The sequence below is a fragment of the Chlorocebus sabaeus genome, chromosome 12, assembly GCF_047675955.1.
Source record: "Chlorocebus sabaeus isolate Y175 chromosome 12, mChlSab1.0.hap1, whole genome shotgun sequence".
In the NCBI taxonomy this organism is placed as follows: Eukaryota; Metazoa; Chordata; class Mammalia; order Primates; family Cercopithecidae; genus Chlorocebus; species Chlorocebus sabaeus.
Window position 1 is genome coordinate 25,640,353 of NC_132915.1, and position 21,829 is coordinate 25,662,181.

Consider the following 21,829-nt stretch of genomic DNA (forward strand, 5'->3'; position numbering starts at 1 on the left):
TTAGTCAACTCTGAACCCACAGAGGTATTTGAGTAGAGGTGAGATGAGATGCAAAAGAGAGAGGAGAATTTACTTATTCAATGCAATGAAGTATGAATACGTAAGGGGTACACTTGGGCCATCAGTGGGAATAAAAGTTGAGAGGCAATAAATCTGGGGGTTAAATACCTGGATGTGAGGGCCAGAAGAGTGACTCTGTTCAATTAAAATATTTAATGAAAAGGAAAGTTTTTTAAGGAATAAAGCATCCTCATGACATGAAACTCTCAGGCCAGACATCTCTAGAATAATGCTGGTTCCAAGGCAGGTTATATTAGCTCTTTCCTCCTTCACTTGAAATATTTTTATGATAAAATCTACTTTCAATGAACATTTATCACACAGTAAGTAAAGTCTGGGCTCCCTTCTCCCCATTTAGGGCAGTTCTGTTTTAGCCTGTTGTATTTATGGGACTCCTGGATAAGAGTTTTATTAAAGAATTTGACAGCTGAAAAGTTTGAAAACCACTGAACTAAGATACAGGATGTTTTAGTGCCTTGGTTTTGTGGGTATCTATCTATTTGGTACAGAGCAAGGCTTCTCAGCCAAGACACTCTTGACATGTTGAGCTGGATATTTCTTTATTGTGGTGGGCTGTCCTGTGAACTGTGGGACGTTTAGCAGCATACTTGGTCTCTTTACACTGTGTGTTAGTAGCACCCTTCCTGGGGGACAAACTCCATCCTCAAGCCACCTCCTTATTTGAGAACCACTGAATGTAAAGAATTCACAGGTCCAGTTCCAAACTCAGACCCCAATCTGTTTGAGGACTGTGCTGTTTTATACCAGCTTCTCTTTTCTTTTCTACTGCTATGGCAAGGTTAAACATGGGCTAATGTTATAATGCTGGTGATTTTTTTTTTTTAATAGGTAGAAAAGAAAAGAAGCAGGCTTGAGATTCTCACATAAATGGGGGTATTTGCCTACCACATTTCTAAATTAATAGGAGAAAAGGTTGCTTGGTTACCTGAAATAAGAGTCAAAAAAGGTTTCTAAGTACGAGCATAGGCATTTCAGGGCCTGAAAGCAAAAATCTATTTGTCTTTCCACAGGTATATGTATTAAAAAATAAAAGCAGGCTGGGCTGGGTGCAGTGGCTCATGCCTGTAATCCCAGTACTTTGGGAGGCTGAGGTGGGCGGATCATGAGGTCATGAGATCCAGACCATCCTGGCTAACACGGTGAAACTCTGTCTCTACTAAAAACACAAAAAAATTTAGCCAGGTGTGGTGGCAAGCGCCTGTAGTCCCAGCTACTCGGGAGGCTGAAGCAGGAGAATGGTGTGAACCCAGGAAGCAGAGCTTGCAGCGAGCTGAGATTGTGCCACTGCACTCCAGCCTGGGCGACAGAGCAAGATTCCGTTTCAAAAAATAAAAAAAATAAAAATAAAAAAATAAAAGCAGGGTGGTCCTCAGCAGGATATGTGATACTCAACAGCAGACAATATCCATAAACAAGATAGGTGACATTTGTAAAAATTAATGAAGCATTAGGTCCAGGTGAGAGGAGAAAAGGACTTTTTGAATTGAATAATACAATGCTGAGAAATCACTGAGAGAAAAGGAAAACAAGGCTTTGGAATCCAATCAATTTGCATTTGAATCTTACCTCCATCTGCTTTACTTTTGTCTTGGGTAAGAAGTATAATCCTTCTGAGCCCAGAATAAAGAAAATAAATAATTTCATTTGGCCCTGCACTGCTTGAGGAAAGGGACAAAATCTTTTAAACATTTATATTTCTAGTACCTGGAAAAATAGATAAATGTCTATAATGACTTTTAAATATAAAAATATCAAGATTCCTTCCTTAAGAGGTATACAAATTATTTAATATATTTTTACATTTATTTTTTTCATAGGTATTACTGACTAGGATTGTTTTATATTTATAAGATCTCTTGTTTCTCCAATAATTCAGCTCCATATCGAGATTATTTACAGTGTTCATGAGTGACCTGGGATTGACCAGGAATGGTAATAAACAGTTTTCATTTATTTTGGGGTTCTTTTTCAAAAGTAAAAAACAAGGCACTTGAAAAATAAAACTTTATACAAAAAGATTTAGACTTTTCCTGAACCCTAGTTCTTACATCTATGAATAATCTTAAAGTCTGAATCCTCTTATTCAGGTCTAACAATACTAACGCCATTCTGTGTCAAGGGAGATGCTGACAGCACACTGCAGCCCTCCCCCAGGGAGCAGTAGGTACTGGCGTTAAGAAATGGGTGGGGGGATTCTGGTACAGATTGTGCTGACTTCTAATTAAGGGTGGCGGCTGGTCTTGGTGCTTTTATCTTTAGGAGCTTATCACTTTATTTCTATAAATACCTAAAGCTTTGAGTAGTCAGAGATATTTATCTCATTACGTCAAAGGACAGTACCAGTGTCACACTGTTTATATATTGCTGATAAGTGAGATGCTTTTTATCCCCTGTCTTTCATAGCCATCATCCTTATCCTCCTCCAGTACATACATAATTTTCAATTCATCTCTCTTCCAACTTAAGTTAGGACATCTATTCTTTTCTAAAAAGTCTCTGGAGATGGTCCAGGATTGTATTCAGTAACTGACAGAAAATTCCATAAAGAACATGTTTATAAAAATACTGCAGCATGTCACCTTACTGAAAAAAGAAAAAGAGAAACGTGAAATATTCTGTCAGCTACAAACGCAGTATAATTTTTGTTTCACATGGTTGAAACAGGTAAGTTTGAAGAGTTTAGATGTCAAACTCTTTTTCTTTGATTTAACTTTTGGCATCGGATCCCATGAACAAATGGAAATCTGCTAACTAACGTGTGGTTTTTGGTGATTCACAAGATAAACAAATGGGAGAATAAGTTTTAATTTTCCCAATAGCCAGGATATTATTACTTCTAAAAGAAATGTCACTTATAAAAAGCCCCACCATACCCTATATTTTATGTTGCGCAGAACTTTTCTTTATCTACATCATTTAGTTACATAATTCGTGGCAACAGACAGACACATGAAACAATATTCAACATTTTAACTGATGGAAATACTCAGCATGCCAGAAAAATAAATCTTTATACAAAAGATATATCCAAGGCCAGACGTGGTGGCTCATGCCTGTAACTCCAGCACTTTGGGAAGCTGAGGTGGGAGGATCACAGGGTCAGGAGTTTGAGATCAGCCTGGCCAACATAGTGAAACTGTCTCTACTAAAAATAAAAAATTAGCCGGGCACAGTGGCACGTGCATGCCTGTAGTTCCAGCTACTCTGGAGGCTGAGGCAGAAGAATCACTTGAACCCAGGAGGCGGAGGCTGCAGTAAGCCGAGACCACACCATTGCATTCCAGCCTGGGCAACAGAGTGAGACTCTGTCTCAAAAAAACAAAAACAAAAACAAAGACAAAAGATATATCCAGCAAAATTCATATACAAACCCTAACAAATGACAAATTTAATTCATAAGTGATTAGCTTGAACACAACATTAAACATTTTAAGACAAGTAATGCATCAGCATCAGCAATGGATTCAAATCCCTTACAATGTTGGCCAAGTCTTAATACACAGAGAAAGTAAAGTGAATGAATATAAGTGAGTTTTACTTTCTATAACACTCTCAATCCTGGATTGGAGTTTGAAAGCTAGAATTTCCAATATGTCTAATGTGCCATGTGTTCAGGACCATCTGAAATACATGATGTTCTAGTCCAGGCAAGTAACGCCCTAAGTAATATGTTCAGACTGATGGGATTCAGAACATACTACCCCAAAATATGGTGCCTTGGCATATTTAGTATTTTGAGCTGAAGAAATGTGACAAATAGCAAATGTAGGAAGGACTCTCTGATCCACCCCTGAAGTAGGCCATAAGACCCTAATATGAGAGGTGCGCTTCCTATACCTAGAGGAAAGGGCCATGCTTATCTCTAAAAACGGAGGAACAGTAAGAGGAATCTGAATGAACAAGCCCTGCTTTTAGTTTACTACGCTTAGCTCATACCCCTTTGTTTTCGTTCCCTATCACATTTTCCCCATGATTTTCCACTCCTCATCAAACTCAGCATAAAAACACACAGGTTTACCCATTTCTTTGGGTCTTTGTTTTCTTATGAAGGCTTTGGTGTCACAAAAAGCTTACATTAAATAAATCTGTATATTTTTCTCTTGTTAATCTGGTTTTTGTTACAAAGCCAAGGGTGAGAACTTAGACTGGTAGAAGGAAAGGACCTTTTTCCTCCTCTACAGGATCTTGTTTTAATGTCATGAGAAAAACACAAAATACATAAGTTCGGAAGTTCTCCAGCAAAATATAGCATCTGGAAAATTTACAATAACTGATGTGATCTTTTACACACTGACACATTCAAAATGAAGATAAACATACAGGATTTAGCACATATTAAAGGTAAGGGATTTAAATACTGATGATGGACAAGGCAGGAATGTTTTGAAATCATTTCCTTTGTTACACAGCGCTAATCTATTAAAATGCTATGACTACATAAATGTTGTTTATTGCCTACACTTCAAATTCTTTTAGGAAACAACACTATAAAGAGAAAATGGAGATGGATGATGAAATCTTAAAATACCTTTATAGGAATAAAAACTTGTTGAAAATATTCAGAAAGCTACAAATCTTGTATGAGGCCTATTAACTAAAACTACATGATTTATTTTGCAATCAACATCTAATTACTCTAGCAGAGAACACAATTAATTCATTCATGGAAGTCTAAAATTGGGTAATGCAAATAGTTGCCAAATTTCCTTACTGCTAATTTGGGCCACTAAGCATAAAACTCATCAGACTTGTTTAAAAGTATTTTCTTTTGGGAGGAAATGCTAGAGAACAGGAAGAAAAGACTAAAAGGATCAAGAAGCTGGTAAAACTATTTAAAAGGGGGGGTGGCTCACGCCTGTAATCCCAGCACTTTCGGAGGGAGGCTGAGGTGGGTGGATCACTTGAGGTCAGGAGTTCGAGACCGGCCTGGCCAGCACGGTGAACTCTTGTCTCTACCAAAAACCAAAAATTAGCCAGGCATGGTGGCATGTACCTGTAGTCCCAGCTACTCAGGAGGCTGAGGTAGGAGAATTGCTTGAACCTGGGAGGCGCAGGTTGCAGTGATCAAAGATTATGTCACGGCACTACAGCCTAGGCGACAGTGAGACCCTATCTCAAAATAAATAAATAAATAAATAAATAAATAAAATAAAAGGGGGGTCAACTATACCTGTAATAAATACTAGACTGCTCCAAAACGGGGCACAGAAAAAAAATCTAAAAAGCTTAAGTTAGTTTATCCTTCCTTGACACTTTTGCCTTTCAGTGTTTAAATATTTTGAAATAAATTATTTTATATCTTGAGTTTTAGATCTGCAAAAGGTTGACGTAATTTTTTAGTAGATATAAACAAAGGTCATATTATATCTATTATTTAGACTGATTTTCTAAATTGTAAGCAAAATTTTTTCCCATAAAGGAAGGAGGAATGTATTCAAAGAAGATGAAACTATTGAATAGTCAGAAAAATAAGGCAACAGTGAGCAAACATAGTCCAAATAGCTACTATGCAGATTACCAAATTAAATCTTATAATGTAAAAGGAACAATACTAATTTTTATTTAAGATAATCACTTTGCTCTTTCATGCAGCAATTACTCTCCAATATTGTCCTTACACAGCTGACCTGAAAGATGTCAGGGAGCTGTAAAGGATGCACAGAAGGCTGAATTACACAAGAGTTAAGGCCGGGCGTGGTGGCTTATGCCTATAATCCCAGCACTTTGGGAGGCCTAGGCAGGCAGATCACCTGAGGTCAGGAGTTTGAGGCCAGCCTGGCCAACATGGCAAAATCCCCACCTCTACTAAAAATACAAAAAAATTAGCCAGGCGTGGTGGCGGGCACCTGTAATGCCAGCTACTCAGGAGGCTGAGGCAGGAGAATCGCTTAAACCCGGGAGGCGGAGGTTGCAGTGAGCTGAAATTACACCAGTGCACTCCAGCCTGGATGACAAGAGCAAAACTCCATCTCAAAAAAGAAAAAGAAAAAAAAAAAAGGAGTTAGGGATGGAAGGATCAGAAACAAAATCTACTATCTTTTCATTTAGACCTCTGTCTTTTCATTTAGACTTCTATTCCCAAAGAAATAATATTAAAAGTTATCAATCTAGTGATTCACTTATAATATTTAACCTCAGCCATTTCTATAATCTTCATGAGTTGAATTAAAAGGTCTAAAGGTCTGATCTCTTTTAAGAACTGATAATCTACGGTGCATAGTATTACCTTATCAGTGGGAGACAGAATTGTAGAAAACAAATACTCTCTTCTCAGCCCTAACCCACCTTTCATGAATAAAGTTCTATAAAAATGATGCATATTTATGAAAGAATGGGGCAGGAAATGAATTTACTTTTAAAATCTGTCTGCCTTCACAAACCAAGATTCTGCACACAAGATGAAATTCTACAGGGGAGAATGGAATTTTTTCTGTCTTTAACATTTGGACACAATTTTGAAAAGTAGGAAATGAAACAATAAACTATGATACATATACAACGAAGTAAGGTAATGAAGAATCTTAACTCACCATTTTTTAGGTTTTGTTAATGGTTTGTATTTGCTGTATTTTACACGCCACTCAAGAACTTCTTTACAGCGCTGACATACTCCATCATGAAGTTTTGCATTAATTTTCTTAAAAACAAACAGAAAGACAAATTGAGAATTTCACGTGTGAGCCAGCATTGCAAATCCCACAAAAGAATATATGAGATGTTAAGTTTTAAAATATAACTGAACCTTAATCTGCATAACAATTTATGATATATTATGTATTTTTATGTATATTACTCAATTTGTTATTTTTTTACAAAGGCAATGGTTCTTTTTTTTTTTTTTTTTGAGAGAGTCTCACTCTGTCGCCCAGGCTGGAATGCAGTGGCGCAATTTTGGCTCACTGCAACCTCCACCTCCCGGGGCTCAAGCGATTCTCCTGCCTCAGCCTCCTGAGTAGCTAGGATTACAGGCACGCGCCACCATGCCCAGCTAATTTTTTGTATTTTGGTAGAGACAGGCTTTCACTATGTTGCCCAGGGTGGTTTTGAACTCCTGAGCTCAAATGATACACCCGCCTAGGCCTCACAAAGTGCTCGTATTACAGGCGTGAGTCACTGGGCCCAGCCCTCATCTAGAAAATTTTTAACCTTCCCATTGATTCTGATGTATACATATGTCAAAACTCAAACTGCACAGTTAAGATATGTGTATTACATAGTATGTAAGTTATATTTCAATAAAAAAAATAATAAAATAGAAAAGCTTGCTTATATTTGAAGACTATCATTTCAACAATTCAAATTTTCCCGGTGAGTTGGAATTAAACTGAGAAATTGGGCTATCCTGAATTGACAGTTTGTTGAAGAGAACAGAGACTGAAATTTGAGGATGGTGCCAGGGAGAAGCAGCTGGAAGCAAAAAGGCATTTCATTTTTCAATTTTATCCTTTTGAAATCTCATGTTAAAAAAAGTTTTAGAAAAGCTCTCCCTACTAACTTGGTTTCTTCAAACTTAAAAAATATGTATTCATATGTGAATATCTGTGGTAGAGAAAGGGCTTTATAAGTTAAAGTTTTTTTATTATAATTTTCTTTTCAAAATGTGTTGGGAAAGAAGGAAGATAGGAAAAATTTAAATGTGTCATGTATTTTCTCTAATAGTTTTATATTTTTGTAACATACTCATTTGATTCAGGACACAGACTATATATTTTCACTGAGTACTCTGAGAATTCTCTAGTGTGCTTTGGCTGTGGAAGCTTGGTCTTTGCCTGTTGTTGGAATAATGAACAAAAGACATTTAAAATTTTCTTTGCTTCTTTTGTTTTCTTTTTAAATTTCTCAGGGGGAGAAAGAAATGCATCACAAGTATGCAGATTCTTTGGGAGGCTATTAGATATTAAGTTAAAAGCACAATGTTTAGATCAGATCATCTGAAAGAAACAATTTTTGAATAGCGCTTGATATTCTTGAAAGTTCTAAACAAGAAGATAAAATATTTGAAAAAACATTTATTCAACGAGAAAATATTTCAGGAATATTGTGAAAAACCATAAATTAAGCTATGAATATATTTCATTTTATTTAATTTTTCTCTTTCTTCAAGGAATCTTCACCGTCAGGAAGTGTGAATATATTGTTTAACTTTGTCATGAGAAATACATTCTGTTACTTACGAATTGTGTATAGGTGCATTCTTTCCTTCTGGACATAGATGGAGAGTCCCAGTTCCGTATGCTACTATATTCCTTCCTTACTCTGGGCCCCTAACTGTTGCCAGAAAGAAGGGAATCTGTACCTACACACCAAACTCTTCATCCTCTCAACCTTTGTACTTACTAATAGTTATCATGGACAAAGCTAGTTAAGAAACGCAGAATCAAAGTTCACATGCATCATTTGTCTACTCTGTTGTCCAGAACATCTTACTAAGCGTTACTTATATTTCCTTAAGTGATTGACTTTGAACTATGACTTCAATATGAATGTGATATTATACTTCCTAATTGGAATATCCTTAGAACACAGAACATTTCATTACCTGCAATTTTATTACATATAACACATGCTGCTTGTTAACTAGGAAGCATTCTTTGGTTCCTTGTTTGTTTCTGTATCCAATTTCTGACCAGTTCATCTTGATTTACAAAGCTGTGCGCAGTTTGGAAACTGGTTTCTTTAGGGTGGATCAACAGTAGAACAAAACAAGTCTTTGTGGGAACTTGTCCTGTGAGTGATGTGTGAAGCAGTATAAACAGATATGCTGTGCAGGGTTCACATGACTAATAGGCACTACTATCAAATTAAACTTGATTTTTATGTGTTAAGAAATTAATGAGAGTAAGAATGAGAAACAATCGTATTTTTCACTTAAAAATAGGCACAGAAGAAAGATAAGTGTATACCTGTTTTACCATACTTTGCCAAAATAGAAGTGAATTCCAGAGATGTGAGCAAAGAAAGTTAATCCTAGTTTTAGGAATCCTTCTGCCTGGGGGAAAGGAAATGACAATCTTACCTTATTCACCTTTATATTTACAATTAACCCTATTTTGGCAATTACTTTTAGTATATTCCTCATGGTAGAAGATCATAGGTAATTAAGGTTAAAATTGAAGTCTGTCCAAATATAAAATCAAAAGTTTTATAAATACAAAAGCTTATAAAGGTCATTTAGTTCGTTCAACAAGCTACTTTCCAGATTTTTGAAGAAAAAAAAAATCTTCAGTGGAAGAGTCCACTGAACTTAGGAAACAGTGAAAGAAGAAACCCTTACTTATCAAATGAATACTTTTCAAAGTTAGAATAAACTTAAGGAACATCAAAAAGCATGCCTACTTAATACATACATAATGTCTTAAAAACGTGTTAGCCATCATTCCTACATCTTTTTTTTTTTTTTTTTTTTTTTTTTTTTTTTTTGAGACAGAGTCTTGCTCTGTTGCCCAGACTGGTGTACAGTGGGGTGATCTCAGCTCACTGCAACCTCCGCCTCCTGGGTTCAAGCAATCCTCTTGTCTCAGCCTCCTGAGCAGCTGGGATTACAGGCGTGCACCAGCATGCCAGCTAATTTTTGTATTTTTAGTAGAGATGGGGTTTTGCCATTTAGCCAGGCTGGTCTCAAACTTCTGGCCTCAACTGATCGCTTTCCTTGGCCTCCCAAAGTGCTGGGATTATAGGCGTGAGCCACTGCACCTGGCCCATACAACATATATTTTAGAGTAAGCATTGTTACTGCTGCTTTAAGCATTCTATTTGTTGTCAAATAATACGTCTTTAACACAGTAATGCCATACAGAAATTGGGTGAGAAAGGCCGGGTGCATTGGCTCACACATGTAATCCCAGCACTTTGGGAAGCCAAGGCAGGCAGATCACTTGAGGTCGGGAGTTCAAGAGCAGCCTGACCAACACGGAGAAACCCTGTCTCTACTAAAAATACAAAATTAGCTGGGGTGGTGGCGCATGGCTGTAATCCCATCTACTTGGGAGGCTGAGGCAGGAGAATCTTTTGAACCTGGGATTTGGATGTTGCAGTGAACTGCGATCGTGCCATTGCACTTTAGCCTGGGCAATAAGAGCGAAACTCTCTCTCAAAAATAAAGAAGAAAAAAAAAAGAAGCTGGGCGAGAAAGGACTTCAACTCCTAAGAAGGTAGCAGGAGCAAATTGTAAATATTATATCTGTACCAATATGCTGATGCTGAAAAATATTTTATAAAATATAAAGTATCATTTAACAGAAGGAAGGTACTATGGTAGGTGAAAAGAAATTTGAATACCATTCAAAAGCAACTAAAATAATTTTTCCTTAGGATTTTTTTTGTACATAATTCTTTCAGAATTTCCAAAGGTAAAACAAAGGCTTATTTATTCCTTTTAATTGAAAACAAAAAAACAAAAACATAATTAAAAAAATGAAATTCTCAAAGAAAAATTCCAATGCCAAATCCAATGCTAAAAATCTATTTCCATAAACTGGCTTTGTTCTTTTCCCTGCAGTATTCTTCCCCTAAAATAAGGTATTTTATGCTACTACTGCTACACTGTTACTCCAGAAATAGAAACTTTTATATCTTATTTAATCATATTTAAAAGTATGTACTTTGAAATTTGCTAGAAACAGTTCCTTATTCTAAATTTGGCTAGAGGATAAAAGATCCCTGGATTTGGGGGCAAGAACTCACGTGACTAATAACAATAATGTAAAAATCTGACTTTCAGGCTGTGAGTTTCTTTCTTTCTTTTTTTTTGAGTCGGAGTCTCACTCTGTTGCCCAGGTTGGAGTACAGTGGCATGATCTTGGCTCACTGCAACCTCCGTCTCCCGGGTTCAAGTGATTCTCCTACCTGAGCCTCCTAGTAGCTAGGATAACAGGCACACGTCACCACGCCCAGCTAATTTTTGTATTTTTAGTAGAGACAGGGTTTCCCCATGTTGGCCAGGCTGGTCTCGAACTTCTGACCTCAAGTGATCCGCCCACCTTCCCACCTTGGCCTCCCAAAGTGCTTGGATTATAGGTGTGAGCCACAGCACCTGGCTTTAGGCTGTGAGTTTCAAATCATAAACTACATTATTTAAATTCCTTTAAATATGGCTAGAACATTGTTGGATATAAAATATCTTATAAAACACAACCAAAAAATAGATGAGGGAATCAGAATGAGAGAAAAGTAAGGGCAGAAGGGAAATTACAAAGCAGTCAGGAGTGCAGCTGGAAAGTGCACTTGTTAGAGATGGGCCACAAATGAAGTCTGAGCTTTCTAGCACCCAGTAAAACATAACTCATTGTCTGTAACATGCCAAAAATCCAGTTTCTCAGAAGCAGCACAACTATTCTTGTTACTGAAATGCAAAGTTTCATCTTTCCTACACCATGTGATACAGTAAGCGATGCTCTCAAAAACGTCCTTACAACACAAAGCATTTCACAGAACTGTTTTCTATCCTGGTTTTCAATGTAGGCCAGTGTTATAATGCCAAAACAGAGTGCAATAAAGTTATTCTTAGGTGGACAATGTAGGTACAGATCCCTGACAGTCATAGGATCTACAGGAATGCACTGCATATTATAAGGCCATCTTCAATAAACACTATTTCTCTCAACTTAGCTCTAAAAGCAATCCCTTCTATTATGAGAAATATCAAACTTGCAGAAAACAGTGAAAACAGTAATACTAATGCATACCATATACACACTCCCAGAGACAACTATTAACGTACGACCTTTTTGCTTTTTGTGTGTATGGGTACAGGTAAAATAACTTATGGACATCAAGACACTTCACTCTTAATACTCATCATATCCTAGCAGTAAAGACTTTCTTGCACTTAACCACAATACTGTTACCACACCTAAGAAAAATGAAAAATAACTCCTTAATGTCACTGAATGTAGTCAGTCTATATTGAAATTTCAACTGCTCCAAAACAGCTTTCAGAGCTGTTTTTTCCTCGCCAAATCAGGATCAATCAGTATTCAAGTACTGTTTATCTGTTATCTCTCTTTTCAGCTATTTATGTTTTATCCCCTATTACATGAATATTTTTGAAAGTAACAAGCAAGTCATTTTAGAGACTATCCTACACTCTGAATTTGTCCATTTTCTCATGCTGTAATTTAACTCATTGTTTTATTTCCTATAAAGTAGAAGTTAGGTTTACAGACTTAATTACATCCAGTTTAAATATTTTTTGGATCAGAATAATTCATAGGTGATGCTACTGTTGTGTACTTCGTATTACTCCAAGTCAGGAGGCACATACTGTACAGTTCTCGCCTTGTCAGCAATGCTGAATTTGATAACTTGCTTAAGGTGGTGACCCAGATCTCTTCAAATTATAACAACTACAATAATCTATGGAGGCCATGTTAATGTACTGTACCACAGTAACACTTTCCCTCATGGTTTTAGCATCCACTCATGATCTTTGCCAGAATCATCCATTTTACTAAGCGATGAAGAATGCTAACTCGAATTCTATTCTTTCTATATTAATTTTTTAAAAAAGATTGTCATCTTAAATCAGTTTTGAGAAGTACATACATACCAAAAAATTCACCCATTTTAATTCACCCATTTTCACCCATATACAGTTCTAATGAATCTGACAACCAAACTTCCAATACTTCCATCACTCCAAAAAGTTATCTAATTCCCCTTGGTTGTCAATCCTTTCTACTACCTCCTAGGTAATAATGATTTCAAATCTGCTCCTACAGTTTTGCCTTTTCCAGTATGTCATGTAAATGAAATGGTTAAGTATATAACCATTTGAGGAGCTCATTCCTTTTTATTGGTGAATAGTATTCCATTGTATAAATTACCATAATGTTTATTCAATTCACCAATTAATGGACAGTTGGAGTTGTTTCTAGTTTGGAGTGCTAATAAATATTTGCATACAAGTTTTGTGTGGACATATTATTTATCTTGGGTTAATTACTTGGAATGATATAGTTGGGTTGTATAATGGAATGCTTAATTTTATGAGAAACTATTAGTTTTTCAATGTTGCTATACCATTTTGCATTTACACCAGTCATATATGAAAATACGGTTTTTCTACATTATTTCCTGGACTTGAAATTTTATTTTTTACTTTAGTCATTCGAATAGGTATGTAGTGTTATCTCATTATGATTTCAATTTCCATTTCTCTAATAACTAATAATGTTGAACATCTTTTGATGTGTTTACTTGCCATCGTGGGTTGTTTCTTTAAGAGACAAAATCTCACTCTGTTGCCCAGGCTTGAGTGCAGTGGCATGATCACAGCTCACTGCAACCTCAAATTCCCGGGCTCAAGTGATCCTCCCGTCTAAGCCTCCCATGTAGTCAGGATTACAGGCATAAACCACTGTGCCTGGTCCCACCTTGTATTTTCTTTGGTTAAGTGTCTATTCAAATCTTTTGCCTCTTTTTTTCTAAAATTGGATCACTCATTTTCTTATTTTTGAGATGTGAGAGTTCTATATATTAATATATTCTGGATTAACAGCACTTTCATTTCCATTATCTTAATAGTTTTTCCTAAGAACAGATCTTTTTAATTTCAAAAAAGAACAATTTATCAATTTTTTTCTTTCATGAATCATACCTTTTGACTCTTGAATAAAAAAATCTTAATCTGTTTTCTTCTGCAAGTTCAATAATTTTATGTTTTACATTCAGTCTATAATCTATTTTGAGTTAATTTTTGGTTGTGCATAGTGCAGAATCCAAGTAGAAGTTCTTTTAAAATTACATACAGATGTACAATTGTTCCAGCACCATTGAAATGCCTTTGTACCTTTCTCAAAAATTAAGTATGTGTAGGTCTCCTTCTGGATTCAGATCCTGTCACATTAATCTATGTGTCTAGTCTTTCACCAATGTGTTGATTCCTGTAGCTTTATGGTAAGTCTTGAAATCAGTACTTCAATTCTTCCAACTTTTTTTGCTTCCAAAATTGTTGGCTATTCTAATTCCTCTGCTTTTCTATATAAATTTTAGAAACTGTTTGTTGATTTTAACAACAACAAAAAACTCGGCTATGATTTTGATTAGGATTACACTGAAACTGTAAATCAACCTTGGGAAGAACTGACATCTTAACACTCAATTTTTCAGTCCATGAACATTCCATTCCTTAGATAAATCCCAGTCATTTGTAATATATTGTTCTTTTTATATATTGATGAGTTCCATATGCTAATATCTGGTTAATGATTTTGGAATATATATGCATGAGGAATCATACTCTATAGTAATTTGGAGTTTTTTTTCCAATGTCTTTGGTTTTGGTTTTGTCTGTTTTGGTTCTCAGGTGCTGGAGAATTTATATATCTTAGAAGAACACAAGAGAAGAAAGTCATACAATAATAAGAAAATCACACATAAGAAAATCATACAATAATATAGTATTGTATATATATTATTTTTTACTAGACTTTATTACTTTTATAGATGAAAAATACCTCTACAGATCAATTTTATAGAGTTAAAACAATATGAATCTTTACATATAAATATTCAAAATATAGAAATTTTATAAAAATACAGATAAAGAATAAAGACAAGTCCTATCACTCAGAGATTCTATACTTTGCAGCACTTCAAGTATACATTTACATAAGTTCACATTTTGTCCACATGTGCTGTTTTATGACTTATTATTCATTTTTCCATAATATATATACTTTCAAAGTATGTCTTTATTGGCTGTATTATAGTCTCTCAGAGTAATACTATCATTTACTTAACCTATTATCTATTATTTGACAGTTTAAATGTTTCCAATTTCTGAATATATGCATTTTAAATACATTGGGCTATAAATATCAGAACACTTCTAATAAACATGTAAATTCTCATCCCATTGTATTTATACATAACAAGTTCTGGTCCCATATCAACAACATTGTAAGAAAATAACAGGAATTTTATTAGATGCAAAATCTCATAGTAAAAAATAAATGTCCCTTTCTTTGGTCAAGTGCGTACTACTCCTTTATTAAGTTTCTCGAAAAAGAGGTTAGATGTACGGATAAGAATAAGAGAAAAAAATAGTTCATGTTCTTGTTTTAATTGCCAATGTACCAATACAGAAATCATTACAAAATGATTTTATTTTGTAAACATTGTTGCTATTATAATAAAGTATACAACAAGTCTCAAATTTGTGCATTATTACTCAACTCAGCTGACTTGTGTTTTTAAAAAATGACCAAACTTAGAATGAGTACACATAATTATTTGGATAGTGAGGCAAATGTTTCCTACTACTGTCTGTAAAAACTTGCTTTGCTTTTTTATCCTGGCAGTTAAGATTTTTTCAAAGAATAGAAGACATTGACGGTTTCCTTTTTGAAAAAGGAATTAAAATTCTTGCTATAATCAACTTACTACACTTCCAATAGACAGAACACCCCTACTATATGAAAACTTTCAAACCTATAAGCCCTTTCAAAATGTGATATGAAGTAATAATTTGAATGTGTACTATCCTCAAAAATACCTTATTTGGACAAGTTACTGAGCATTACTATTTTTATGTATTTTATTATTTCACAAAATGAGCTAGTCATACAAATAGCCCAGAAATACTTTTGAAATGAGTTCTGGTAGTAAAATTGGTTTTACTGTCACTTAAGGAAAAATATAAAATCAAAGTTATTACTAGCTTACTTCTTTTTCTTCTTTTTAGGAAATTACATTTGTTCCACATAGCTAATTAGAGAGTAATCAACATTTATAAGAATTCTTCACAAAAACTTAAGTCCAAGTTAAGCAAATTTATTACCCTAAAAATCCTGACATGCATACATGTCAATATTTCAGTAACTAATATTTGATTTTTTATCTATAAAAATGTAATTAAAAGATATCTAAAGTATAGGTGATATAGATTTGCACTGTGAGCTAAAATAATATTCTCTGAAGTTTAATCCATCTTGCTCCCATTCACTCTAAAATCATCACAAGTTTTTAAAACACCAATAACAAACTGAGAAGTGAAAGTATATACTAGAAATACTCAAAATGATCCTCTTGTTCAATATACTCACAATTATCTTTTTCTAGTCAAGAAATAATATTTATTTCCCTTGTCCCATTTTCCTTGTTACTGCTAGAATCTTTAACAAATGACATCTACAAAAATGAACAATCACATTTTTATCCAAAGACTGAATATAAAATGAGTTCTGATCATCCCAAACAGAGAACTATTCTTTCAATAAGTGGGTAAAGCTATTGTCAGTTGCAATTATGCAGACAGGGTCTGTGTACAAACTAACCAATGATTTATTTCAGCAACCAAGCAAACTACCTAGATTTTCACTGACAAACCTAATGCATACACAAAGTGGAGCCACACCTACCTACAGGCAGAAACATGCTGTGGCAGTACCTTTTTCTGGCAGTTGAGAAAACCTATTTAAGCAACTTTATTTTCCCAAGTATATTTTTCTCACTTACTTTTAAGGAAATTAAAATAGGTTGGCATTGTATTTTAACAAATAAATATTTGCGAAGCATTCTGACAAACACTGCACTGATAAATCTATCACAACTTTGAAAGTTTCAACACGCCGGGTAAGGTGGCTCAGGGCTATAATCCCAACACTTTGGGAAGCTGAGATGGGAGGATCACTTGAGTCCAGGAGTTTGAGACCAGGCTGGGCAATACAGGGAGATCCTATTTCTACAAAAAAATGAAAATTAGCCAGGCAAGGTGGTGCACACCTGTGGTCCCAGCTACTCTGGAAGCTGAGGTGGGAGGATTGCTTGAGCCAGGGAGGTCAAGGCTGCAGTAAACTGTGATCACACCACTGGTGACAGAGTAAGACCCTGTCTCAAAAAAAGAAAAAAGAAAAGAAAAAAAAAAAAAAAGCTTGAACAAAGACTCTAGTACGAAGATTTTTAATTTCCTCCATTCCATTCCAATTCAGGAAGGTGTGTTATGAACATTAGAAAATATTTTTAAGAAAGGACCTACAGTGCAATGTTTTTAAATTATCTTTGACCTATCTTCATTATTAACTATGAGATGCTCGTAGTAAATAATAACCCAAGAAAAACTCATGTAGATGGAAACAAATAGCTATATTGTTGCAGCAGTAATATGGGAAGCACACCTTTCCTTCCTCAAAATTTTGAATGCCAATGGTTTTATCCAGAAATAATATGCCTTTCCTGAAAAAAAGACTCTCTCTACAAGTAGAGTAGTACTTTCAATCCCATTTGCTCCTTCTAAGATCTTTTGCCAATACATCTCCTTCTTTTAGTCATCAACTTTCTCTCTCAACCCTGTTCAGTCCCTTCTTTTCACACTATTTTCTCCAGGTCAACTGAATGCGTAACTACAGCCTCAGCAATGAGCTGAACGAAGACTACATCTAAAACTATGTCCCCAGTACTAGCTCATGTCTCTCTGGAAGTTCTGATGTCTCAGATTGCAGGCAAGATACCCATTTTTCTCCTCACAGAAATCCTTGAGACACCTCAAATTCAAAGACTAAACGGCAATCACTCAATTAGCAATACAATCTGTTCCTCCTGTGTACCAAACCTCATCTTTAAAAATCTTTAGATAAAAAATCTTAGGTCACTTTTTTTACTTCTTCCTCTCCTTTCACCTTTGTATCTCTTTACTTCCTTATATAATCTGTATTACTGAAGTGGCCTCTCACACAGAAGATGGGTTACAGAGTAAAGACGGAGGGAGTGAGACCAAACAGCCAAGAGTTATTTTGTTTCCATGTTTTTCCACTGGTAAATACACATAGCATAAAATTTACCAACTGAACGATTTTTATATGTATAGTTCAGTGGTATTAAAAACATTCATATTATACAACCATCACCACCATCCATGTCAGAACTCTTTTCATATTCCAAATCTGAAAGACATAACTCTCATTTTCCCTTCTTCCTAGCCCCTGGCAACGATCATGTCATTTTCTGTCTCTATAATTTTAACACTTTAAGTATCTCATGTAAGTGGAATTATAGAGTATTTGTCTTTTTTTGGGGGAAGGGGCAGGGTCTCGCTGTGTTGCCCTGGCTGATCTCAAACTGCTGGCCTTAAGTGATGCTCTTGTCTCAGTATCCCAAAGTTTACAGGATTATAGGTGTGAGCCACTGAGCCTGGCTAACATTTGTCTTTTTGTGACTGGCTTATTTCACTTAGTATAATGTCCTTGATGCTGTAGAATATGTCAGAATTTCCTTCCATTTTAAGGCTAATATTACATTGTATGTATATAACATATTTTGCTTATCTACTCTTCCCTACCTAGATGGATACTTCAGTTGTTTCTAGGTTTTAGTTATTGTAAATAATGCTGCTATGAACATGGACATACAAATATCTCTAAGACCCTGCTTTCAATTCTTTTGGGCATATAGCGAGAAGCGAAATTGTAGGATGATATAATGATTTTGTTTTTAAGTTTTTGAGGAGCCACCATGCTGTTATCCAGAGCAGCTGTACCATTTCATATTCCCACGAAGATTGACGAACAAAGGTTCAAATTTTGCCACAGCCTCACAACATGTTACTTTCTGTTTGTTTTTAAATAATAGTCATCCTAATGAGTATGCAGTGGTATCTTGTAGTTTTCATCTGTAGTTCCCCAATGATTAGTGACAAGCATGCTTTTGTGTGCTTATTGACCATTTGTATATCTTTGGAGAAACGTCTACTTAGGTCCTCTGCCCACTTTTGAATTGGGCTGTTTCTTTTGTTGTTGAGTAATAGTTATAGCATTATATATTCTGGCTTTTTTTTTTTTCCCCCGAGACAGGGTCTTGCTCTGTTGCCCAGGCTGGAGAGCAATGGCACCATCTTGGCTCACTGCATACTCTGCCTCCCAGGCTCAAGCAATCCTCCTACCTCAGTCTCCTGGGTAGCTGGGACTACAGGCACACGGCACACACCTGGCTAACTTTTGTATTTTTTAGTAGAGACAGGGTTTTGCCGTGTTGCCCAGGTTGGTCTCAAACTCCTGGGCTCAAGTGATCCACCTGCCTCGGCCTCCCAAAGTGCTGGGATTACAGATGTGAGCCACCGTCCTCAACCATATATTCTGGCTATTAATCCCTTATCAGATATATGGTTTGCACACATTTTCTCCCACTCTATGAGTTGCCTTTCTACTTGGTGTCTTTTGATGGAAAAACATGTTTAAATTTTCAGCAAAGCCAAATACTGACAGCAGAAAGAGAAAGTGAGGCATTTATTGCAAGGTGCCAATCAAAGAGAACTGGGCAGCTCGTGCCTGAATTCCCAGATGACTTACAGGTAAGGGTGTTTGTTTGTTTTGAGACAGTGTTTATTTGTTTTGAGACAGTGTCATGCTCTGTTGCCCAGGCTGAAGTGCAGTTCAAGTGATTCTCATGCCTCAGCCTCCCGAGCAGCTGGGATTACAGGTGCCTGCCACAACACCCGTCTAATTTTTGTATTTTTAGTAGAGACAGGCTTTCATCATGTTGGCCAGGCTGGTCTCAAACTCCTGACCTCAGGTGATCTGCCCACTTTTGCTCCTCAAAGTGCTGGGATTACAGGCATGAGCCACTGTGCCCAGTCCAGGTAATGGTTTTTAAAGGTGGGTGACAAGCAAAGTCATAAATCAATACATGGAGACTATACATTGGCTTGACCTAAAAAGGAGGGACATCTTGAAGTGGGAGCACACAGGTCATAGGTGGATTCAAATATTTCCTGGTTGGTGATTGGTTAAGGAGGTGAAACTTTGTGTAAAAATTTGGGATCAGAAAAAAAAAGTCGGCTCTGGCTTATGGGCATGACCTTCTGAAGGTTCCTCAGAAAGAAAATTAGAACAACCAATAGCAGTTAGAATTTAGTTCTCAGTTCCCCCTTATCTGAGGTCTGTGCGCCAGCACATCCATCTAGTGCGAGTCCAAGTTTCTGAAAAGCAACTCAAAGACATATGTTATGATGTTATCGTTAGTTTCTACGGGGGACAAAATATCTCCTGAATATAACTACCTTGGCTATGTGTTAAGTTACTATTACACGTAACATGGCCCCAAAGCCCAAGAGCAGTCTAGCGATTCAGATATGCCGAAGAGAAGCTGTAGAGTGGTTCCTTTAAGTGAAAAGGTGAAAGTTCTCAACTTAGAAAAAACAAATTTTGTATGAGGTTGCTAAGATCCATGGTAAGAACAAATCTATCTGTAAAATTGTGAAGCAGGAAAAAGCTGGAACATTTCCTCCTGCAGATAACGGGGGATTATTGTAAATGATGAGTCACTTCTCTCTTGCTGCCTTCAAAATTCTTTGTCTTTGGTTTTCAACAGTTTGATTATAATGTATCTCAATGTGGGTCTCTAAATTCACCTAATTTGGAGTTCTTTGAGCTTCTTCGATGTTTATATTCACGTTTTTCGTCAAGTTTGGGAAGTTTTCAGGCATTATTTCTTCAAATATTCTGCCACTTTCTCTCTTCTCTTCCTGGAATCCCCACAATATGTAAGCTGGTCCACTTAATGGTATCCCACAGATTCTTTAGACTCTGTTCACTTTTTTCCAATCTTCTCTTTTATGTTTCTCATACTTGACAATTTCCATTGTCCTATCTTCAAGTATACGAATACTTTCTTCTGCCTGCTGAAAAGTGCCTTTGAATCCCTCTAGTAAATGTTTCACTTTAGTTACTCTACTTTCAGCTCTGGAATTTCTTTTTGGTTTCTTTTTAGGATTTTTCTTTATTGATATTTACATTTTATTCATATATCATTTTCTTGGCTCCACATCTTTCATTAGTTCTTTAAGCATCTTTTGGACAGCTGTTTCAAAGTCTTTAATAGATCCACCATCAGTTCTTTTTCAGGGGCAGTTTCTGTTGATTTACTTTTTTCCTTTGAATGAGCCGTATTTTCCGTTTCTTTTATGCCTTATGATTTTTTTTCTTGAAAACCGAATATTTGAATCAAATAACATAGTAACTCTGGACGTCAGATTCTCTCCTTTCCCCAGGGTTTGCTTTTTTTGTTTGTTTGTTTTGTTTTTTATTATTGTAGACTGTCTCATAAAGATGGAATGATCTAGATTCAATAAATTGTTACACACAAAATGCCTAGTACAGAGCTGAGGCAAAGTCATGACTCTGTAGAAGAGCAACTATTAAGCCAGTTCTCAATCTGTAGTGTCTGTAAGGCCCTATTGAAGAGTGTATCAAAAATCAGATTTCTAGGCCCTACCTTCTGAGACTGTGGTTTTATAACTCAGGAGTTTCTGTTGTGTAGACAACAATTTGACAACCCACGGTTAAGGGAAGGGGAGGGCACTAGAGCAAGCAAGGTATGATTAATGCCAAGAAAGAGTTCAGACAGAATGAGCTTCTGTGAAAATAATCTCTTCCTCCCCCGACCACTTCTCAAGGTAAGGTAGACCTACGTGTACAAACTGAGTGTGTGTGCTCCTTGGAAAGCTACTCATGTAGACTGGAGTGATCTGAGCAACAAATACAAGAGAAGGCAATTACTAGAATAGTTTCATGTATGATTTGAGGAGCACATACATCAGAATCACAGATGAGGCTTGTTAAGAATGATCATTCCTGGACTCAACCCTAAGATATATTAAGAATGTCTGGCACCTGGGATTCTGCATTTTAAACAAGCTTTCCAGATGATCCTTAAGCACACCAAAGTCTAAGAACCACTGCCCTAGGCAGCTAAAGCAAACTGACATTTCTAGAGGAATGTGTTCCCTACCTCACCTCTGCTACTGGGAATACTA

At 36.1% G+C, this 21,829-nt stretch overlaps 1 protein-coding gene across 4 annotated transcripts in view; it reads right to left on the bottom strand.

Moving 5' to 3' along the window:
• The window catches only part of C12H9orf85 (chromosome 12 C9orf85 homolog), a 73,224-nt gene that overhangs the window by 31,875 nt on the left and 19,520 nt on the right, over positions 1–21,829 (bottom strand). For all 4 annotated transcript variants that reach the window (XM_073021523.1, XM_037998489.2, XM_037998488.2 and 1 more), the window contains exon 2: positions 6,612–6,718. In XM_073021523.1, the coding sequence (XP_072877624.1) occupies positions 6,612–6,718 (107 nt within the window). The remainder of the gene's footprint in view (positions 1–6,611; positions 6,719–21,829) is intronic.